The 21,244-nt window shown below is 44.4% G+C and overlaps 1 protein-coding gene across 2 annotated transcripts in view; it reads right to left on the reverse strand.

The window, feature by feature from the left end:
* Position 1: 1 nt before the first annotated feature.
* The window catches only part of LOC110529599 (cation-independent mannose-6-phosphate receptor), a 33,997-nt gene continuing 12,754 nt past the window's right edge, over positions 2-21,244 (reverse strand). For both annotated transcript variants that reach the window (XM_021611952.3, XM_090242935.1), the window contains 30 exons: positions 20,742-20,918; positions 20,532-20,633; positions 20,312-20,413; positions 16,418-16,592; positions 15,362-15,535; positions 15,058-15,207; positions 14,282-14,457; positions 14,011-14,098; positions 13,685-13,894; positions 13,445-13,575; positions 13,228-13,331; positions 12,966-13,096; positions 12,595-12,791; positions 12,222-12,348; positions 11,834-11,965; positions 10,671-10,939; positions 9,948-10,163; positions 9,077-9,226; positions 8,789-8,947; positions 8,427-8,631; positions 8,058-8,210; positions 7,713-7,947; positions 7,410-7,546; positions 7,108-7,225; positions 6,509-6,655; positions 3,532-3,716; positions 3,112-3,298; positions 2,678-2,839; positions 2,487-2,556; positions 2-2,316 (listed from right to left, as the gene is read on the reverse strand). In XM_021611952.3, the coding sequence (XP_021467627.3) occupies positions 1,882-2,316; positions 2,487-2,556; positions 2,678-2,839; positions 3,112-3,298; positions 3,532-3,716; positions 6,509-6,655; positions 7,108-7,225; positions 7,410-7,546; positions 7,713-7,947; positions 8,058-8,210; positions 8,427-8,631; positions 8,789-8,947; positions 9,077-9,226; positions 9,948-10,163; positions 10,671-10,939; positions 11,834-11,965; positions 12,222-12,348; positions 12,595-12,791; positions 12,966-13,096; positions 13,228-13,331; positions 13,445-13,575; positions 13,685-13,894; positions 14,011-14,098; positions 14,282-14,457; positions 15,058-15,207; positions 15,362-15,535; positions 16,418-16,592; positions 20,312-20,413; positions 20,532-20,633; positions 20,742-20,918 (5,004 nt within the window). In that variant the 3' untranslated portion in view covers positions 2-1,881. The remainder of the gene's footprint in view (positions 2,317-2,486; positions 2,557-2,677; positions 2,840-3,111; positions 3,299-3,531; positions 3,717-6,508; positions 6,656-7,107; positions 7,226-7,409; positions 7,547-7,712; positions 7,948-8,057; positions 8,211-8,426; positions 8,632-8,788; positions 8,948-9,076; positions 9,227-9,947; positions 10,164-10,670; positions 10,940-11,833; positions 11,966-12,221; positions 12,349-12,594; positions 12,792-12,965; positions 13,097-13,227; positions 13,332-13,444; positions 13,576-13,684; positions 13,895-14,010; positions 14,099-14,281; positions 14,458-15,057; positions 15,208-15,361; positions 15,536-16,417; positions 16,593-20,311; positions 20,414-20,531; positions 20,634-20,741; positions 20,919-21,244) is intronic.

Consider the following 21,244-nt stretch of genomic DNA (forward strand, 5'->3'; position numbering starts at 1 on the left):
GGACAGCTGAGCTCTTTTTTTATTCAAATAATGCAACATTTTTACATCAAAATTTAAACATGAAAACAGACAAAAAGCAGTAAAACATGTTTGAGAAAATAACATACAAGAACCAAATCACCTCCAAAAGTACCAACTCATCAGAATGGAGCTCCTTATCCCATGATTCATACCCACACAGATGAACCAAGCAGACGTGCTTTGGTGCTTACAGCAGACCTAGACATTATACAACGAGCAAGGATTTCCTTCAAATTACTACCAGGCAGGAAAGGTAGCAAGTGCTCTTTCCCCATATCAAAGTACCTGAAGACATCTCATTTTTTCTCAGGGACCAAACTCAAACACTGACTTGCAGTCTTAGTTTTTTTTTCTTTTCATCTGACTTCTACAGTAATGTGTGATTTAAATATTAGCCTTTGCGCAGTTCTGTCACAATTTCAATTCATGATCTTGGGAGGTGTGGAAACTTATGAAAATAAATGCAAAATTAGATATTTTATAACCTTGCACAATATTGTGAAGTTTTTTTCTGCTATATTTCCAAAACGTTTCTCCTATTAATAACATGTGCAGCTACAAACCTTAATAAATACCCTGAAAGGTGAACCTTTATTTTTTGGATAAAGTCACTATGGCTAGCGGCTTGCTAAGTGTGTGAACATTCGCTTCAACACTGGTGATAAACACTGGCATAACACAGAAACTCTCCAATTTGAAGTCTGAAGAGACAACGGTAACAAGAATCCTGTAGCCAGACTGGTTAGTGAGGCAAGTTCCACTTCAAAAGCTTTTTCTAATTACTGTTCTGTACCACTGACATTAATATGAGGCATTGTCCCAACTGCAGATACATGAGTGGAATAAGTGACTGCCTGTGTACATGTGATTTGTGTACTGGTGTTTGTGTACTTGTGTGTGCCAACTGATAAATGCTAAATTCATTTCAAGTAATCCATATTTTCCCAGAAAGGTAATACAAGGGATAGATATGGCTGAGTAAGACCGAAAAGGGGATCTCAAGCTCACAAATACATTGCATTTAATGGCACTAGCTACAACTTTCATGACTTCCGTTTATGAGGGATAGCACATGCAATTTGGCAAAAAGTGAGTTTCAGCTCTACAGAAAACATCAATTTTCAAATAAATTTAGGTCATGACTTTGACAAGGCAACATCTAGAAGCAGAGTTAATTTATAGCATTTAACAGATACGGCAACTAGCTGTGCCTGTGATACATATGGTACATATGGAGTGCAAGTACAAAACCACATGATGATTTGATATACTGTTGTTGAATAAATACGATATAGGGAACTCAAAAAAAATAATACAACCTAAGAATCTCATGTACCAATGAGTCGTGGTTTGAGCAACACAGTTTCAAGTCCCTGTTTTCCCAATAACTTATTTTCCATTTTCACAACAATCCATTCACACAGAGGCCAATCATGTCCAATCCTGGCAAGGTTGGCAGTATAGAGTTTTACAGAGCAAATCAGTCCACAAAATTAAATAATAAAAAACTTGAATTAGCAATTCTTAGGAAGATGCAAGTGACAAAATAGAACTCCATTACCTATGTACATAAATTAAATCAAAATCAAACAGTACAAAAAAAATATTAATTGATGAAAACACTCATCAGGAAGGCATCGACTTTCTTTCCAAGAGGGCCCCCCCCAAAAAATCTGCTCTTTAAAACTGTAAACGGCCAACAGACATTCTGCATCGTTCCCTTTACAAAATAAACAAAACGCCTCTAAGGGTTTCTGCTTTCTTGCGTTGTCGTCGTTGTGCGGAGACATCCAGAGAAAGAGAGAGAGAAAGAGTAAGAGAGAGATATTAGTTCAGGTGGACGGGAGAATGGCGAGTCCCTCACACTCTCAGCAGGTCCTCATCGCTGTCATCCTGGGGCTCTTGTTGTTTCCTGTGGGGGGGTCTGTCGTCACGGTGAGGCTTGGCCCTTCCCCTCCTCCCCCTGTCCTCCAGGAGACCCACCAGGTCCTCATCACTCTCCTCCTCCAGCAGGGCGCTGCGGAGGGGTCCTGAAGTGCGGGTCCTGGAGCTCGAGGGCCGTAGAGTGGTCCGACCACCATGGACACGCACCCCGGGGACAGATAGGACCTCGTCCTCACTGTCCTCCTGCTCGTCCAGGGAGAAGGAGCGCAGGGCGTCGCCGTTGACGGGCTTGGTGGTGATGTGGCCGTTCTCCTGGCCCTCCTTTCCGAGGCGAGAGGACATGGCTGGGGCCTCCATCTCCTCCATCAGCCACTCCATTTCATCGTCCCCTCCCTCATCATCCATGGTCACCTGCAGGGACAAACAGACAGACAGGGGAGAAGATTCAGCACTGGGAACTCACCACACCATCATTGACATGGAATCAATTACTTTAAAATATAAGCAGAATTAAAGAGACTATATACTGTAACTGGTTGGTTTGATCTGTACTGTAGTATAGGGTTTATTGGTGTGGATACCTTAGAGTATTTATAAGAAACAGGGTTTCCTCTCCTGCAACATCCAATCACTTTCTGTATAACCAGCTCCCTGGAAATAGAAAATATTTAGGAAAAGATGAAAAGAAATAGGATGCATGTACCATATGACCAAAACACACTGAAGCTGTATTCACAAATTAGTATCTATAGCCCCTATGCGAGATCTCTACCTCCTCTCTCGTTTGTGCAGTAGCAGAACCAGCAGACAGATGGTCAGCACAACCAATAGTACACTCAGGACCGCCCCCACAGCCTGGCTCCTCCCAGACAAGGCCCTATGGTCCTCCCCTCCGTCATCATCAGTCTGCTTGGACTCGGAGGTATCCACAGTTCTGTACGGCACACCAGACAAAATGTCACACTTCTACTTTATACAGCATCTTTCATTCAAATTCAAAGTCCAATTCGATGTATGGACTAGTAATATAATTAACAGCTCTGGGTCGCTTTCAATAGACAACTGGAAGAATGCACTTTAAAGCTGAAGTTGAAAAGCCTTTTTATAGGCCAACTTCAGGTAGTACTTCCTGTTTAAAAGCATTGTCTCCTTTTTTGAAACAACTGAACACTATCCTGATGTCTGTGTGTCGAGTTGTTCACTCACACTAGGCCACAGACAGTGGAGGTGTGCCAGATGAAGAGGTACTGGCATCCGTCCGTCTCCAACAGAAACTCTGGGATGCCCTCCCCGGCCGAGGGGTTACATTGGAACAAGATGGCCGACGACACTGTATTGGAATTGTCCCGCATACACACAGACTCCGATGGGACCAGCACGTCCAGGTTACCACCTGAGGAGAAAGAGTCCATTCGTCGATCACAAGCAACTTAATGGAGTGAGCTCGTTGAGTCATTGACGTCAATGTAAGTATACTTGATTACCAATTACTGTATCTTGTGAGTGATTTTGACATCCATCACATCTTTAATGAGTACAAGGTGAGGCACTGAGGATGTTCAACACCACAATCCAAACCCACCCATACTCTAGGAGGAGTAAACCTGTGTCTTGCTTGCGTCTTACCTTTGATGTAGTACTTGGCCTTGCTGGAGGAGCCGATCTTTCTACTGTAGTCTCCGTTGATCTTCACCTGGCAGATGTTGGCCCCGAGACACATGGAGAAGGAGCTGTCGGTGATGCCTGACAGCTGAATGTCATAGATGTACTTGTCCCCATTGGAGCGAATGTCCCCAGAGGCCTGGTGGAGCCTACAGAGTGGACAGACGGACAAAAAACCTGGCCTGAGTACATTCATAAAAGGCTTATTTTATCTTCCCTCTACTACATTTCTAAACATTTGCTTTATGTTCCCTGCTGCAACTGTAGAGAGGTTCAATTGCATCAGAGGCCCACTGGTGTTGTAATAGGCATTCAGGCAGTTAAGAGGCCAGAGCAACATTTGACCGTTTATGACATAAGAGGCTTTGACCCATAGAGATCATATTAAATTACTAGAGGGGTTGTCATAAACCCTCAAAGTTCCACAATGAGGCCAAAATGGCAGCCATCTTAGTCAGGGAGATATCCAAAACCAGTCTAATTGGAATGAATGGCAGTGGAGGCATAGGTGATGCATTTCCTGCTTTTACTTAAGCAGGAAAATAAAAGTAAGGCATGTGATGTATCAGAAATTGTGTAATGGAATTATAAATATACACTGCTCAAAAAAATAAAGGGAACACTAAAATAACACATCCTAGATATGAATGAATTAAATAGTCTTATTACATACTTTTTTTCTTTACATAATTGAATGTGCTGACAACATCACACAACAATTATCAAATGGAAATCAAATGTATCAACCCATGGAGGTCTGGATTTGGAGTCACACTCAAAATTAAAGTGGAAATCCACACTACAGGCTGATCCAACTTTGATGTAATGTCCTTAAAACAAGTCAAAATTGGGGCTCAGTAGTGTGTGTGGCCTCCACGTGCCTGTATGACCTCCCTACAACGCCTGGGCATGCTCCTGATGAGGTGGCGGATGGTCTCCTGAGGGATCTCCTCCCAGACCTGGACTAAAGCATCCGCCAACTCCTGGACAGTCTGTGGTGCAACGCGGCGTTGGTGGATGGAACGAGACATGATGTCCCAGATGTGCTCAATTGGATTCAGGTCTGGGGAACGGGCGGGCCAGTCCATAGCATCAATGCCTTCCTCTTGCAGGAACTGCTGACACACTCCAGCCACATGAGGTCTAGCATTGTCCTCCTAGCATAGGAGGAACCCAGGGCCAACCGCACCAGCATATGGTCTCACAAGGGGTCTGAGGATCTCATCTCGGTACCTAATGACAGTCAGGCTACCTACCTCTGGCGAGCACATGAGTGCTGTGCGGCCCCCCCAAAGAAATGCCACCCCACACCATGACTGACCCACCGCCAAACCAGTCACGCTGGAGGATGTTGCAGGCAGCAGAACGTTCTCCACGGCGTCTCCAGACTCTGTCACATGTGCTCAGTGTGAACCTGCTTTCATCTGTGAAGAACACAGGGCGCCAGTGGCGAATTTGCCAATCTTGGTGTTCTCTGGCAAATGCCAAACGTCCTGCACGGTGTTGGGCTGTAAGCACAACCCCCACCTGTGGACGTCGGGCCCTCACACCACCCTCATGGAGTCTGTTTCTGACCGTTTGAGCAGACACATGCACATTTGTGGCCTGCTGGAGGTCATTTTGCAGGGCTCTGGCAGTGCTCCTCCTGCTCGTCCTTGCACAAAGGCGGAGGTAGCGGTCCTGCTGCTGGGTTGTTGCCCTCCTACGGCCTCCTCCACGTCTCCTGATGTACTGGCCTGTCTCCTGGTAGCGCCTCCATGCTCTGGACACTACGCTGACAGACACAGCAAACCTTCTTGCCACATCTCGCATTGATGTGCCATCCTGGAGCTGCACTACCTGCCTGAGCCACTTGTGTGGGTTGTAGACTCCGTCTCATGCTACCACTAGAGTGAAAGCACCGCCAGCATTCAAAAGTGACCAAAACATCAGCCAGGAAGCATGGGAACTGAGAAGTGGTCTGTGGTCCCCACCTGCAGAACCACTCCTTTATTGGGGGTGTCTTGCTAAATGCCTATAATTTCCACCTGTTGTCTATTCCATTTGCACAACAGCATGTGAAATTTATTGTCAATCAGTGTTGCTTCCTAAGTGGACAGTTTGATTTCACAGAAGTGTGATTGACTTGGAGTTACATTGTGTTGTTTAAGTGTTCCCTTTATTTTTTTGAGCAGTGTAGTTTATACAGGTTTTATTCACAATTTTTGCATAAATAACTTCTAGAATATATGTAAACAAACCATAAATATCACAGATTTTATTTTCTTAGAAAGTCGTGAGTGCTATTATATGATTATTTGTTGCATTTAAAACTTGTCAAAGTCCTATCATCAACTGATTTGAGCCAGTGTATGGCTGTGAATTGACTGCATTGTTTGAATGGAATGTTGGCTTATTGAGAGTTAAATTTGAAACATTTACAGAATCATTCCTCTAAAACAGGTTGGCTGGCTAGCTAGCTAGTTAATACACATACTGTGAAAATAAATTATTCACACAATATCTTATCACAGCACTGGCAAAACCATAGTTGACCAGCTCCCTGACAAACATGGCTGATCTTTGGACCATCATAAGAAGGTTCATCTCCATTCTAGTATTCTAATTCCTGATTCTATGCTTTGACCTATGATCTCAATGACCTGGAAGATAACATGTAATTTATTTATTTTTTAAATGTAAAAAAATAATACATTTTTTCAGCTCAGCACATGAACTTGACTCATAACAAGTTTCAATATAATATTGTCAGGGTTAATTGTTTAACTCTAGCTGTTTGACCGTTACACTGGTCCCCCATGGGAATCAAACCTACAACCTTGGCGTTGCAAGCACCATGCTGTACCAACTGAGCTACACGGGAATAGAATGGAGAGGTGGCCTGAGTTGTTGTGACAATAAAGTTGGTTGATTGAACTGTGTTGGTGGTGAGAGGTGTCACCTGTAGTAGAGGGCCCCCAGGCTGAAGTTGGCACCTGTATCGGGGACTTTGATGGTTCCGTTGACCATCACCACCTCACGTTGTTGAGCAGCGCATGCAGCACGAGTCTCCCAGCCCAGCACAAACTCACACAAGGCTTCATCCACGCTAAGCAGAGACACAGACATTTAGTCAGAGTGTGTGTGTACAGTATATGTGTCTATGTGAGCGTTACCAGGAATCCTTGAAAGAGCGACAAATGAAACCGTGAGCGATGGAAAAGTTGAACTAGAAAAATAAACATGACGTTCAAGACTTGAAAAGTACATTTAAATGGTCAATTTTCAACTACGGAGGAGGTTAAAGTGCCTCTTCAACTTGATCATTCAGTAACTTTTCCTAGTGTTGAGTTGAATAAGTTTGTTTTGCCCACAGGTCCACATATTAGTTGCTGACTGGAGGCCAGCTGGCTTTCCTCTGTAGGAGAGAAGGCCAGGTCCAAGATCTGTTTGTGCTGTATAGCCAACAACCATAGCAGTTGGTTATATGTCACAAACAGATCTGGGACAAGGCTACAAGCAAGGAGGCTCTCCCAAACTAACTGCTTACAGCCCACTCACCTCAGCAGCTTGGGCTGGCCTATATTAGGACCACAGGTCAGCTGGACCACTGTCTTGGCCTTGAGGCCGTTTCCACACACAGTGTCTCCCATGGTGTAGCTCACTAGGATCTTCTTATCTGGGAGAGGGAGGGTTGGTTAAGGCTAGTTTGAGGCAATACATCTATCACAGCTTATTTTAGTGGGTTGGGACACAAACACACAAGCCGAAGAACAATGTGAAACGTAACACGTCATTCCAATTTTGAAAGAGTTTCCTCCAGTCCTGCTAAGGTGTGGGTGTGAGGGAGCTGTAAGACCCACCAGAGACGGCCATCTTCTGGGTGTAGACACGGCCCAGGGTCTGGGTCTTCCCCTCGCTGGTCCTCCGGCACACCGTGGCTCCCTCGGGGCAGTCTGGCAGGCCCCCATGGATCCCCTGGCACAGGTTGATATAGTACCTGGAGACAGCACAGCCAAGCTAAAGTTAAAATAGTTTTTTTTCTTCTTTCTAACAGCTTGCCACTACTGTGCATTTTCACTCATCATCAAGTTGTACAGAGGGAGAGAAAGACAGAATGGGAGAGAGGAAGCTACAGAGAAGGAGTAGGGAAAAGCTAAACATACGCCATTTTGTTGTGGCTGAACTTCCAGGGCTCTGTGAGAGAGGAGAGGGTGCGCAGGTCGTAAGTTTGGTGCTGGTTCACCAGCTTACACTCCATCTTCTTGGGTGGGCATACAGTCATGGTTCTCCACTGGAAGGTGGCAGCGCAGCCTCCTGTCTCACTGAGAAGCTCTGGGGTGCCATGGCCGGCTGACTGGTCACAGGTGAACAGGATGGACGATTGCCTCTTCCCTGTAACTGAGAGGGAGACGACACACACAGCAGTATTGAGCACAGTTAAGCCCAGAGCCAACTCTGTTCCACATTATACAAGATCGCCTAAAAGCATTGCTTCGACCAGTAATTACCATTAGCGCAGAATCCCCATTTCCTGTCCTTGTTAAAGTCGCTGGTGGTGGCACACCAGAGTCTCCCATCCATCCTGCCCTCGGTTGTACATGTTGTGTACGACTTCTTCAGGAAGTTGAAGGGAAACACGCACACCTCTTCATTCTCAGTCACTGAAAAGGAAAACATGTACAGCAATAAAAAAACAACACTATATTTTGTCTCAAATGTATCACTTTGGGATACAACACTACATCATAGATCGCATCTTAAATAACACCATATATATATATATATATATATATATATATATATATATATATATATATAAGTGTCATTAGCGACTTGGTCATAGACTCAGAGGCAGGACTGACTGAGAACAGTCTAACCTGCTGGGCAGACGTCTCCTCCTCCGTACTGCATGATGACAGCCTGCTCCTCGTGTTTGTAGTCCATAGTCATGGCCTGGCTGATGCCATAGGAGAATGCTGATCCGCCTGGCGACTGCACACACACTGCACTGTTCTTACATTTGGGGTCCGTCACCGCCCCACACACATTGATCTTATAGGTCTCTGAACCGACGCCGGGCACCTGGAAGAGAAAGGCAATAACTACTTAGAAAGAAAGCCCTGTCCACCTAATACATGGACAACTGTGTGTTAATGCATAGATAAGAAATATAGATAAGTAGCTATAATAGAAGTAGGTATATCGAGGGTAAGAGGCCACGTATGAAAGGTCAACCCACCTGGATCTCCCCAGAGAGGGGTGAGAGGTCAAAGGTGAACTGCAGCTGTGAGTCAGTTAGGTTACAGACACTGGTCTGAGTGGCATCAGGACAGACCAGCGGAGTGGCCCACTCAAACACATACATACAGTCCTGCTTCCTGATCATCTGGGGCGAGCCCTGGGGGGACAGGAAAGATGCTTTCATTCTGCAAAGACATTACTTATATTTTTGCCATCTTTCAACACAATCAGTGAGAAAAGGTCTCTAATATATAGACACTCTATCTATGAAACGTGTGGTACTGACCAGCTCCAGGCCTCTCTGGCAGGTGAACAGGATGGTGGAAGTGTAGTTCTGGGTGGAGTCAGAGGGGCAGGTGGTGGTGCTGTTGAAGGTGATTGACACCTCATTGGTCATGCTGTTGAACTCCGGGGTGGAAGTGATTCGACCAATGTCCTGTTAGCAGGAGAGAGACACACAGAGAGAATTCCTTGAGCATGCTGGTTTGTAAACTGTTAAGGGATTTTTATGAATAATGACTAAATTATGTATACATTTCAATCAGAATTATGACTAAACAGAATACTATTATGTTACTGTATGGATGTATGTATCTTACTATAATCATAATACTGAATGTAATGTGTGTAATTTTAATCAAGTAGTAGAACAATGACTGTCTGTTCCTTGTTAGAAACGAATGAAGTTATTGTCAGACCGGCTGGAATACTGTGTTCCTTACAGGACATCCTGTCTCTACACAGGGAGGGGAGAGACCTTGGGCTAGTAGTAGATTATTTAACAGATGGTGGACAATGTGGGAAGGCTTGTGAACTATACTGCCATTGTATCGGAATGGAGGAAGGACAGAATAAAACCTATGGCGTCATTTTTAGTATATAACCTGATGTAAATTGTACTAAAATCAGTACTCTCGAGAATAAACGCTATTGATTGATTTTGAGACTGGTCTCTGTCCATTTTATGCAAATAAGTATCTTACAAATTCTTAGAAATGGGCAGAGTGTTTTAATTGAATTGGTTGATGAATAAATAGGAATCAAATTCCTTTAACATAAACACAGAGGGAATACTATTAAAGAGTCTTCATTTCTTCTGTGTGTGTGTGTGTGTGTGTGTGTTGTGGTGCGCATGCGTTTCTCTGCGTGTGACTCACGACAGGGGGTCCATCGTCAGGGTCCATGCAGACAGCGGCCCCTGGGGGACAGGTGACCCCAGGGATGGGGTTGAGGGGCTGGCAGATGTTGATGTAGAAGTCAGGGGACTGGTCCTTGTCCACCAGGTCCTCGTCTGTGGCCATGTAGTAGCCCGTCACATGGATTAGAGGAGTCAGGTCGATGAGGGTAGAGCCGTTCAGGACTGAACACTTCACCTACGGAAACATCATGAAAGAGAGAGACGATGGCAGCTAGCACAGATGTTTACATATTAAATGGCCTATTAGATATAATACACCCAATACAGTACACCAAATTTGAACAGAAAGTTGACAGCTGTTGGTTGAGATCTGAACACCTCAATAGGATGTCAGTCGAGGTAATTCAGCAGACTAAACGTTATGTATTAAGAAAATCTTTCAGTCACCTGTGTAAAGCAACACATGCATGTCGTTTGGTTATTCAACACAGACAGTCAGTTAACATCAGTAACAATAGATGACCAGTACATTGACTTGTTTGAAATGAATTTACATCAAGGGCTCACTGGTTGCCGGATATGTATGGCATGACTGGTAAGCACTATTGAAGGAATTCCACCTATCAATCAGGGGCTAGGTAATGCAAATTGCCATATTACTTACGTCCATCTAAACTTTTCAGTTATACTCAGTATGAGGCTACGGGTTGTTTTGGAATTGGGAAAAAACACTTGTAATTACCTGCTGTTCGCACACCAGGGGCGTGTGCCAGGAGAAGAAGTGTGTGCACGTGTTCTTGTCTGAGTACACCAGTACTGGCCCCGTGCTGGCCTCTGCGTGGGCCTTGCATACAAAGCTGATGATGCTTTTGTGTGTGATGGCAGGGTTGGCTGCACACACAGCCCCGCCCTCATAGGTCAGTTCCACTACCTGGTCCAGGTATGACAGCTTCCTGCTGGCCCGCCCGCCACTCAGAGCACTCTTGGTCTCCTTGATACACACACCTGCACCTTCACGCACAAACAACTACATTACCATAAGCAACTGAGCCGTCTGTTTACGTTGATCAAACTCAAGTCTAAGCACTCCATTTCTAGAAACTTTGCACAAGGATTCATTTTTTTAAATATGTTTATTTTGTATTTCACCCCCTTTTTCTCCCTACTTTCGAGCTTGTCATCACTGCAACTCCGACAGGCTCGGGAGGCGAAGGTCGAGTAATACATCCTCTGAAACATAACCCGCCAAACCGCGCTTCTTAACACCCGCCCACTTAACCCGGAAGCCAGAGGAGGAAACACCGTTCAACTGACGACCGAGCTCAGCCTGCAGGCGCCCGGCCCGCCAGAGTCGCTAGAGCGCGATGAGCCAAGTAAAACCCCCCCAGCCAACCCCCCTGGCCAAACCCTCCCCTAACCCAGACGATGCAGGGCCAATTGTGCTCTGCGCCCTATGGGACTCCCGATACAGCCCGGGATCGAACCCGGGTCTGTAGTGATGTCCGGGTCTAAAGCACGTGATGCAGTGCCTTAGACCGCTGCGCCACATTTTTTGTTCGCTTTTTTTCATTTAAAAAATGTCTCATGTGAATGCTTGAATGTCTTTGAACATCTAGTTCTCTTCATCCAGGAAGGTAACATACTGGAGAACCAGCCTCACAGTCCTAAGTCTAAAGCAGAGCCACAGACCTATTACAAAATACCACTGAACAAACCAACATTGTCTAGAAGAGTCTGCTTAATTTCTACACAGTTGTCTTGGGACCCCTGTCTGGTCCATGGCTCAGTAAGCTGATCACTGCTGGATGGCAGGCCTGTTGATTGATTCCCGAGGGGATGTGGCTTTAACCAGTATGAGAGCTTTCCCAGCCAACCCAGAGCTTGTGAGATAGAATATGGTCATACCTGTGTCTGGTCCACAACCTGCGTTGGCCACTTCCTCACACACGTTGAGCCGGAACATCTTCCTAGGGTCCAGGTTGTCATACACAGTGTAGCCTCCCTCCTGGCTTAGTCCATTCAGGTCAAAGAGGTGGCCTGGGTTCAGGAGGGCAACACAGTACATACATACACGTGTCCAAATTAATTTTTTAAAACTATAGCACATGGAGGAGTTTCTCAGTAACTCTTTGCAGTCGTGTGCTTAACTACTGCACGGAGATTCTATGAGAATGATGGTATTTTTCAATGATAATCATACTAACTGCAAATACTTTCTCAGATTTTTTTATATGGTCTAGTGCAGGCAGCGGTCTTTCAGTTTTCAGTGGCTGTGCGTGGGAATGGCACTCACCGGTGACTGGATTGGTGACTCTGCAGTCGCCATGCTGGCTGCTGTTGAGGGGGCAGGCGGCTGCAGTGAACCACACAAAGGTATAGACACAGTCCTCTATGGCCATGATCAGGGTTGGTCTTGAGTCCTGGGGCAGAAACACAGTCCGTCTACTCAGTTACATTTGAGTCATTTAGCAGACACTCTTATCCAGAGGGACTTACAGTAGTGAGTGCATTCATTTTCATACTGGTCCCCCGTGAGAATCGAACCCACAACCCTGGCGTTGCGAACGCCATGCTCTACCTATTGTGTGTGTGCATATCTGTGCGTGTGCATATTTGTGTTTATGCGTGTGTGTATCTGCATGTGTGTGATGTCTATAATCCCTTACCACTTTGTCACGGTCACATTTGAAGCGTATGATGGTGCTCTTATTCCTTTGTCCACCGGAACACATCTCTCCGTTGGTGTACTTGAGTACAAGGATGTTCTGGTCCCACTGTGGGGCCGACTCGGCCTCTCCCAGACTCACATAATGCTCCCCACTCTTCAGACAGGACGCTGCGTTGGACGGACACTTCCAGGAGCCTACAACAGTCCCATGGTTCAGAAGGTGAGCATAATTGCACCACATTCAAACTGTGAATGAAGACTTTATGAAAATGTTGATATTTGTTCACACAAATGGGGAAATAAATAAGGATATAGGCGCCACCAGTGTCCTTCATATAACGGATGCTGGTGTTGAGGATAGGCACTGACCCCCCTGTTGCACCAGAGACTTGCAGACGTTGATGTAGTAGCGCTCCTGCTTCCCAGTGCTGGGCTCCACCACCCAGTTTCTGGAGTTCAGGGCCAGAGAGGAGAGGTCGTACGAGTTTCCATTAGAATCTCTGTGAGAGGAAGAATAAAAAGTAGTCAGAAAGATAGGAGACAAAGGGGAAACCAGTCATTGTCTGGGAGAAAGAGAAGGTTGTGGTTGGAAGAGGGCTCACAGAATATAATAAAACATGACTATGCGTACTGGTATGAGCAGCTGGTAGTTTTCACAGGGATACAGGCGAGAGCTGTTCGCCAGGTAAAGAGGTAGGTACACTCTGCAGTCTCCTTGATAAATTCTGGCACCCCCTATAGGCAGAAACAACACAAAACAACCCCAGTAACTACCACATCCAAGCACACATTGGGACAAGCAGAGAAGTTGCATTAGAGGTTCACGCTTTCGCTTCGCTCAGACTCACAGGGTTCATTTTAGGATGACAGGAGAAGTAGATCGCTGTGGATCTCTGATAGATCCTATGGCAGGTCTCCCCACCAGTGTAGTTGAGTACCAGCTGTTCTCCAACATAGCTCAGAGTCTGTGAGGCAATGCCTAATACATTATAAAACAAAAGCAACATGCCTGAGGTTTTTGATCAGTTACTAACCAACCAAAATCAAAGCTTTCTTAAAGACCAAATATTTTATACAGGTTTGCATACCGGCAATTCTGTGGGTGCTGCCTTCCACCTGACAGACTGACACCTGGTCACTGCCTGTGTCTTTGTGTGTGCAGATCCCTCGCTGAAGCCCCCCACAGACAGAGAAGTGGTACTGGTACTGGCCACTCTTCACCATGTAGTCCTTCCCTGACAGGGAACTCATGTCAAACATGTAGCCACTTCTGGGGTCCTTGACTTTACAGTTTTCACCTGCAGGAGTCAGGGAGAGGAGAGTTAACTTCAGCATGATGACACTAGTGGAGAGAAGTAACAGTCTTAGTCAGAGCCACAATATTAAACATGGCAGCCTCCTCTTTCAAGCCTACCCTGAGCGCTGGTGAGAGGGCACGCCTCGGAGGTTCTCCAGATGAACACATATTCACAGCCGTCTTGGCGGTCAAATACAGGAGAACCCTATTAGTAAAGGAACCAACCAAGAAAAATATAGGTATTAGGAGGGAAAATATTGATGTTACTGATCCTAATACCGTATAAGTACAATTTCACAGATTCCTGCCATTGATATGTACACCAACTATATGGCCATAACATAGAAGAGCATTCCCATAGAGAACAAGATGCGTGTATTTTACTCACAGGGTTGTCGTCACACTGGAAGATGATACGTGTGGAGTAGTGGTCTGTGTCACAGCGGTCCCCGTTGAGGTAGACGATGCTGATGGAGCCGTCAGAGGCCACCTGGGGGCTGGACTGGACGTAGCCCAGGTTCACACCTTTACCCTCCATGGTGGCACATGCACCCAAGAGGCCCGCTGCAGATGCACACAGATGCATGTACAGTAGTTAAAACACAAAGCTAAAAATTGTCAAGAGTAATGCTAAACTGAGGGCCTCTCGGGTGGCGCAGTGGTCTAGGGCACTGCATCGCCCAGGCTCTGTCGCAGCTGCGATCGGGAGGTCCGTGGGGTGACGCACAATTGGCCTAGCGTCTTCCGGGTTAGGGAGGGTTTGGCCAGTAGGGATATCCTTGTCTCATCGCGCACCAGCGACTCCTGTGGCGGGCCGGGCGCAGTGCGTGCTAATCAAGGTAGCCAGGGTGTTTCCTCCGACACATTGGTGCGGCTGGCTTCCGGGTTGGATACACGCTGAGTTAAGAAGCAGTGGGACTTGGTTGGGTTGTGTTTCGGAGGACGCATGGCTTTCAACCCTCGTCTCTCCCGAGCCCATACAGGAGTTGTAGCGATGAGACAAGATAGTAATTACTAACAATTGAATACCACGAAATTGGGGAGAAAATGTATTATATATATTTTTAAATAAAATAAAAAGAGTAATGCTAAACTGATGGTACAGCACAGAGGTACCTCCTCATTGGCTGGCATATCAACATAGGCTCATGGCGTGTGACTCACCCGGGCAGCCCTGGACCGGAGGCAGAGGTTTACACACGTTGATGAAGAAGCTGCGTTTCTTAGCCTGTTCAGCCGTGTCGATGGCCACCCAGGGACTGTCTTCACTGTCCCTGCTCAGGTGACTCAGGTCATACTCGTTACCATGGGAATCTAAAATGGAAGGACAAACAACATCTTTCAATTAATGAAAATAACAAACTCTGGTCATAGAAATGGGTAAGGTGGATGAAGTGATATATGCCTCGTTAGAGACGTACTGAAGACATCCACACTGTTTTGAAGACATTGACAGTGTTGTTCCTACCAGTGATTTGACAGTCCACAGGGGCAGGGATGCATGCCAGGGCTGTGGAGAACTCAAAGAGGACATCATGGGTGACGTGTGTAGACGAGCTGAGCTCTTCCCGGACCAGTTTCAGAGTGCCAGGGTGGGCGTCCTGGTCACACACAAAACTAATGGTGAAGGTGTCCCTGGTGCCTGGGGGAGAAGGGAGGAATCAGGACAGTTATCAGACCAAATGTTTATGAACTGACTCATTAAAAAGGGATTTTCCAGAGGATTGAAAACTAAGTTTTTTTAAAATTATTATTATTATTTAAACCTCTTGTTTTGGACTCAACACGTCAATGTGTAGCTCATACAAGCATAATAAGCGATATACAGTCCTCTCCCAGCAGAAAAAGGCACAGAGTTCTTACATTCTGACCTCATTTAGTGCATGAGATCTACGTGCTCGTTCCTGTCATGTAATAAACATGCGCTCTGAAGCAAGTGGGATGAGTGGTTACATGCGCTTACAATTTGTTATTTTGATAAGAGCAAAAATAAAAATTTATTAGACCCTGGTAGTAGTTTAATTTCTCTCTCCCAATACATTTTCTCTGCAAACAAGAAAATGTTGTGTTAAAGATGGCATTGTAAACTAATAAGTCGCACACTCCATATATAAAGGAGGGTTCAGGTCGGCCCAGTATTGTCCATTGAGGTTGCAGGGTGAGCTCAACACCACATTGTTTGTTTTTTTACTCTCTTTGGGTACACGTTACAGAGGCTCGAGAACAATGACCTTCTACACAATTGTACACCATTTTGGCCTGTTTTGGCTCATGAGCGCTACTTTCAAAACTACTGGGGGAAATTACACAAAACTTCTGGCAAATCTAAGTCAAAAATGTTTGAGAAACGCAGGATATAGCAGCCATGCTAATATTGCCATAGGATGGATCCTAACTTGAGATCTGTAATGTGCAACTCTATTACATAAGACTGTGTGTACAACGATTTTTTTTTGCAAATGATGCATTTATGTCAAAGGGAGCAGCTGTGATGATTGAAGATAGCTGGGTCCATTGACTGTACCTGTAGGCCTGTCCAGGTCTCCTTTGTATGTGAGTGTGAGCAGGCCGTCAGTAGAGTACTGTAGAGATCTCTCCACTCCCACAGGACCAACAACCAGGCCATGGTCCAGCTCACAGCCAGCTACAGGCATCCCCTGGTCCTTACTACACTCCGCCACCTCGTCACAGATATTCACCTGGGGGGGGGGGGGGGGGGGGGGGGTCATATAGTCAGGCACAGTGCCCCAAAACACTGCTACACAAACAATGTGTATGTGTACATTTCATTGCAACAGAAGTCAAGTCAGGAACAGGAAACCAGAGCTAGTCTGGGAAATGGATTCACTTTTGTTGATTTTATGACATTTATTTGACAGGGACGATGGACAGTAGTCAACATTTCTGGGAATGTGCCATTTCTGCTATAGCCAGAGGCTACAATCTGCCACTGCGTGGAGAAGTTAAAAAAAAAGGAAACAGGACTAAAACTGCTTGGGTATACATCGATCCCTTGGGCAATTTGACGCGGACCACAAACCGATCCAAATCTGTCATAAAATTACTTTCTTTCTACATCCCGAAAATACACAATTGTTTTTGTGACAAATGATATGTCCTCTCCTTCAGTGTTGAACTAATCATGTAACTATGTTGACAGTCATTGATCTACAAGTCAATTTGCATGCCAAACAACACAGGCAATATCAGTAGCCTCGTCAAACTGCGCACTGTTTCACGCACTCACCAACGAGAGGTAGGCCGCAAGTCAACTTCAGCATTCAAATGTTTGTAAAATGGCGCAATTTTAGGTTTTATTCGTTGAGTGACAACCACTGTTATTTGCTAAGTTATTGTTATCAAATACCTTGTTGAAAACTGTTTTTACCAGACTAAAGTAGCCTAAGCAAGTGCCGGAGACACGACTCATCTGGCTATTTCGACTACCTCAGGGGTGTCAAACTTATTCCATGGAGGGCCTAGAGTCTGCAGGTTTTTTCTTTCTTTTTTCTTTCAATTAAGCCATAGACAACCTGGTGTGGTGTATAATTAGTGACCTTTAATCAATCAAATACAAGGGAGGAGCGAAAACCCGCAGACACTCGACCCTCCGTGGAATGAGTTTGACATATGGCATACCTGCTGATCGACTCATCTGGCTATATATTGTAGGCTACCTGCTGATCGGGGCTTAGGCTAAATTAGATTATAGTTTGATTGTTCGGGTTCACCATCAGCAATCATTTTTGCTTTAATAACCTCTAAAGGATCGGTGTCCCCCTGCAGGACGGTTGAGCTAATGTGATAAGCATAAGGTTGTAAGTAAAAAGAACACTTCCCAGGACATAGACATATCTGATATGGGAAGAAAGCTTAAATTCGTATTAATCTAACTGCACTGTCCAATTTACAGTAGCTATTACAGTGAAAGAATACCATGGTATTGTTTGAAGAGAGTGCACAGTTTTTAACATGAAAATGTATTAATAAACCAATTAGGCACATTTGGGCAGACTTGATACAACATTTTCAACAGAAATGCAATGTTTCACTGGATCAATCTAAAAAGTTGCACATGCACTGCTGTCATCTAGTGGCCAAAATCGAAATGGCGCCTAAACTGGAATAATACATTGTGGCCTTTATCTTGCATTTCAAAGATGGAACAAAAATAAATAAAACTATATAATCTTTTACCAGATCTATTGTGTTATATTCTCCTATGGTAATTTAACATTTCCACAAACTTCAAAGTGTTTCCTTTCAAATTGTATCAATAATATGCATATCCTTGCTTCAGGTCTTGAACTACAGGCAGTTAGATTTGGGTATGTTATTTTAGACAAAAAAAACAAAACAAATGGGTCCGATCCACAATATGTGTACAATTCCAGTCAAAAGTTTATAAGTGTTTTTCTTTATTTTTATTATTTTCTACATCGCAGAATAATAATGAAGACATCAAAACTATATAATATCAGGGAATCATGTAGTAACCACCTTTAAATTAAAAATAAAATAAAAATCAATATATATTTTATATTTGAGATTCTTCAAAGTCGCCACCCTTTGCCTTGATGACCACTTTGCACACTTGGCATTCTCTCAACCAGCTTCACCTGGAATGCTTTTTCAACCGTCTTGAAGGAGTTCCCACATATGCTGAGCACTTGGTGGCTGCTTTTCCTTCACTCTGTGGTCCAACTCATCCAAAACCACCTCAATTGGGTTGAGGTTGGGTGATTGTGGAGGCCAGGTCATCTGATGCAGCACTCCATCACTCTCTTTCTTGGTCAAATAGCCCTTACACAGACTGGAAGTATGTTGGGTCATTGTCCTGTTGAAAAACGAATTATAGTCCCACTAAGAGCAAACCAGATGGGATGGAGTATCGCTGCAGAATGCTGTGGTAGCCATACTGGTTAAGTGTGCTTTGAATTCTAAATAAATCACTGAGAGTGTCACCAGCTAAGCACCCCAACACCATTACACCACCTCCTCCGTGCTTCACAGTGGGGACCACACGTGGAGATCATCCATTCACCTACTCTGCGCCTCACAAAGAGACGGCGTTCGGAAACAAAAATCAAACATTTGGACTCATCAGACCAAAAGACAGCTTGTGTTTCTTGGCTCAAGCAAGTCTCTTCTTCTTATTGGTGTTCTTAAGTAGTGGTTTCTTTGCAGCAATTCAACCATGAAGGCCTGATTCACACACTCCTCTGAATAGTTGATGTTGAGATGTGTGCTACTTGAACTCTGTGAGGCATTTATTTGGTCTGCAATTTCTGAGGCTGGTAACTATAATGAACTTACCCTCTGCAGCAGAGGTAACTCTGTCTTCCATTCCTGTGGCGGTCCTCACGAGAGCCAGTTTCATCATAGAGCTTGATGGTTTTTGCAGCTGCACTTGAAGAAACTTTAAAAACGTATTGAAATGTTCCGCATTGACTGACCTTCTTGTCCTTTGTCATTTCTCTTTGCTTATTTGAGTTGTTCTTGTCATAATATGGACTTGGTCTTTTACCAAATAGAGCTATCTTCTGTATACCAACCCTAGCTTGTCACAACACAACTGATTTGCTCAAACACATTAAGAAGGAAAGAAATTCCACAAATTAACAAGGGACACCTGTTAGTTGAAATGCATTTCAGGTGACTACCTCATGAAGCTGGTTGAGAGAATGCCAAGAGTGTGCAAAGCTGTCATCAAGGCAAAGGGTGGCAACTTTGAAGAATCTCAAATCTCAAATATATTTTGATTTGTTAAAAAAAAAAGGTGGTTACTACATGATTCCATATGTATTATTTCATAGTTTATGTCTTCACTATTACTCAACAACGTAGAAAATAGTAAAAATTAAGAAAAACCCTGGAATTAGTAGGCGTGTCCAACCTTTTGACTGGTACTGTACATGATCAATTTTAGACATACAGGGTAAAGTTGATCATTTCATAACGAGGACATCACTGTTTCTATACACACTGCGTGGTCCATGCGGGGAAAAGAAAACTTCCAAACGGTCTGCCATCTGATTTCGAAACGGGGGTGAAACCCAAAGTTGTGCTATATATTCATTGGCCATGCCATAGCTAATTTGTAAAGATACATATTGATACATTACTAGCGCAAACCTTTTTAATCTGCAAAAATGACAAATTATTCCGTTGGCGATGGTGATTTCGGGTTGGTAGGAGCTCAGTTTCATCACAACCACACACAGAGAGAGAGGTCAGCACAGAGACCGAATTTAGAATGGAAAATGAATGCGTTTATATAACAAATGCATCAAATCGTATCTCATTGATATGTACTTCTAATCAAACTGAAAAGTTTCAAACTAAAACATATCGTTCCTGTATCGTATCTGAGCCCATGCATCTAGATACATATCGAATCATTTTGAAAGGGACTTACCACAAACGTTTTCCCATTCCCCTCAGCCTTGTAGCCAGTCTTGGAGGACAGAGGATGCAGATTGAACTCAAAGCCGGTGTTGGGATCCCTCACAGAGCAGGTCTGCCATAGAATATAACAAAGAAACATTTAAAATCATTGACGACACCTCACCAAATCTATAACAGAAGATCTAAAGACTTTAGAGATAAACATTCGCTTCAAGTTGAAAAAAACTCACCTTGTTCTTGTCATCAGCAGTACTGATGGCACAAGCTGCCCCGGTCTCCCACATGAAGTTGGCAGTGCAGTTTCCATAACTAAGGAAACGAGGGCCGGATGACTGTGGATACAGATAAATACAGGCCCATCTCACTCTTAAAATCCTAGACAGAGGTTATGATATAGATTTTTTTGACACAGTGCTCTATAAATATGCCATTTCACTTACCACAGACCCTCTGGAGCAGACCAGGTGGATACGTGTAGTGTAGGTGAGTTTCAGTCCATCTGAGATGCACTTGGAGCCGCCCGTGTACTCCAGCAGCAGACGGTCCTTCTCCTCGATCACTGGACCTCTCTTAGCCAGGCCCATGTTACTGACAGACACTGTTTCAGACAGAATGCCCTGAAGACAACACACAGAGAAAGACCAGAATCACATCGGGCTACAGTTCAGTACTAAGACAGACCCACAGGGATGGCTACCAGGACCAGAAGAGGGATACTAACAGTCTTACCTTCAATTGATATCAATAACAAAAAAAAGATATATATAATTTGTAGAAAAGTCTCAACTTTTTAATGCTGTTTAATGCGCTGTTTTCCAGACAATGCCATTGGATAAATACTGTACTCTGGTGATAGAAGGAAACTAAAGTGTAAGTTCCATGACCCAAACAGTGTTTAACACACATCATAGTGTGTAAACCTCCTCCTGTAGGTCATCCTGGA

This window comes from Oncorhynchus mykiss, chromosome 8 (assembly GCF_057628025.1).
Source record: "Oncorhynchus mykiss isolate SJ-2025 chromosome 8, ASM5762802v1, whole genome shotgun sequence".
Lineage (NCBI taxonomy): Eukaryota > Metazoa > Chordata > Actinopteri > Salmoniformes > Salmonidae > Oncorhynchus > Oncorhynchus mykiss.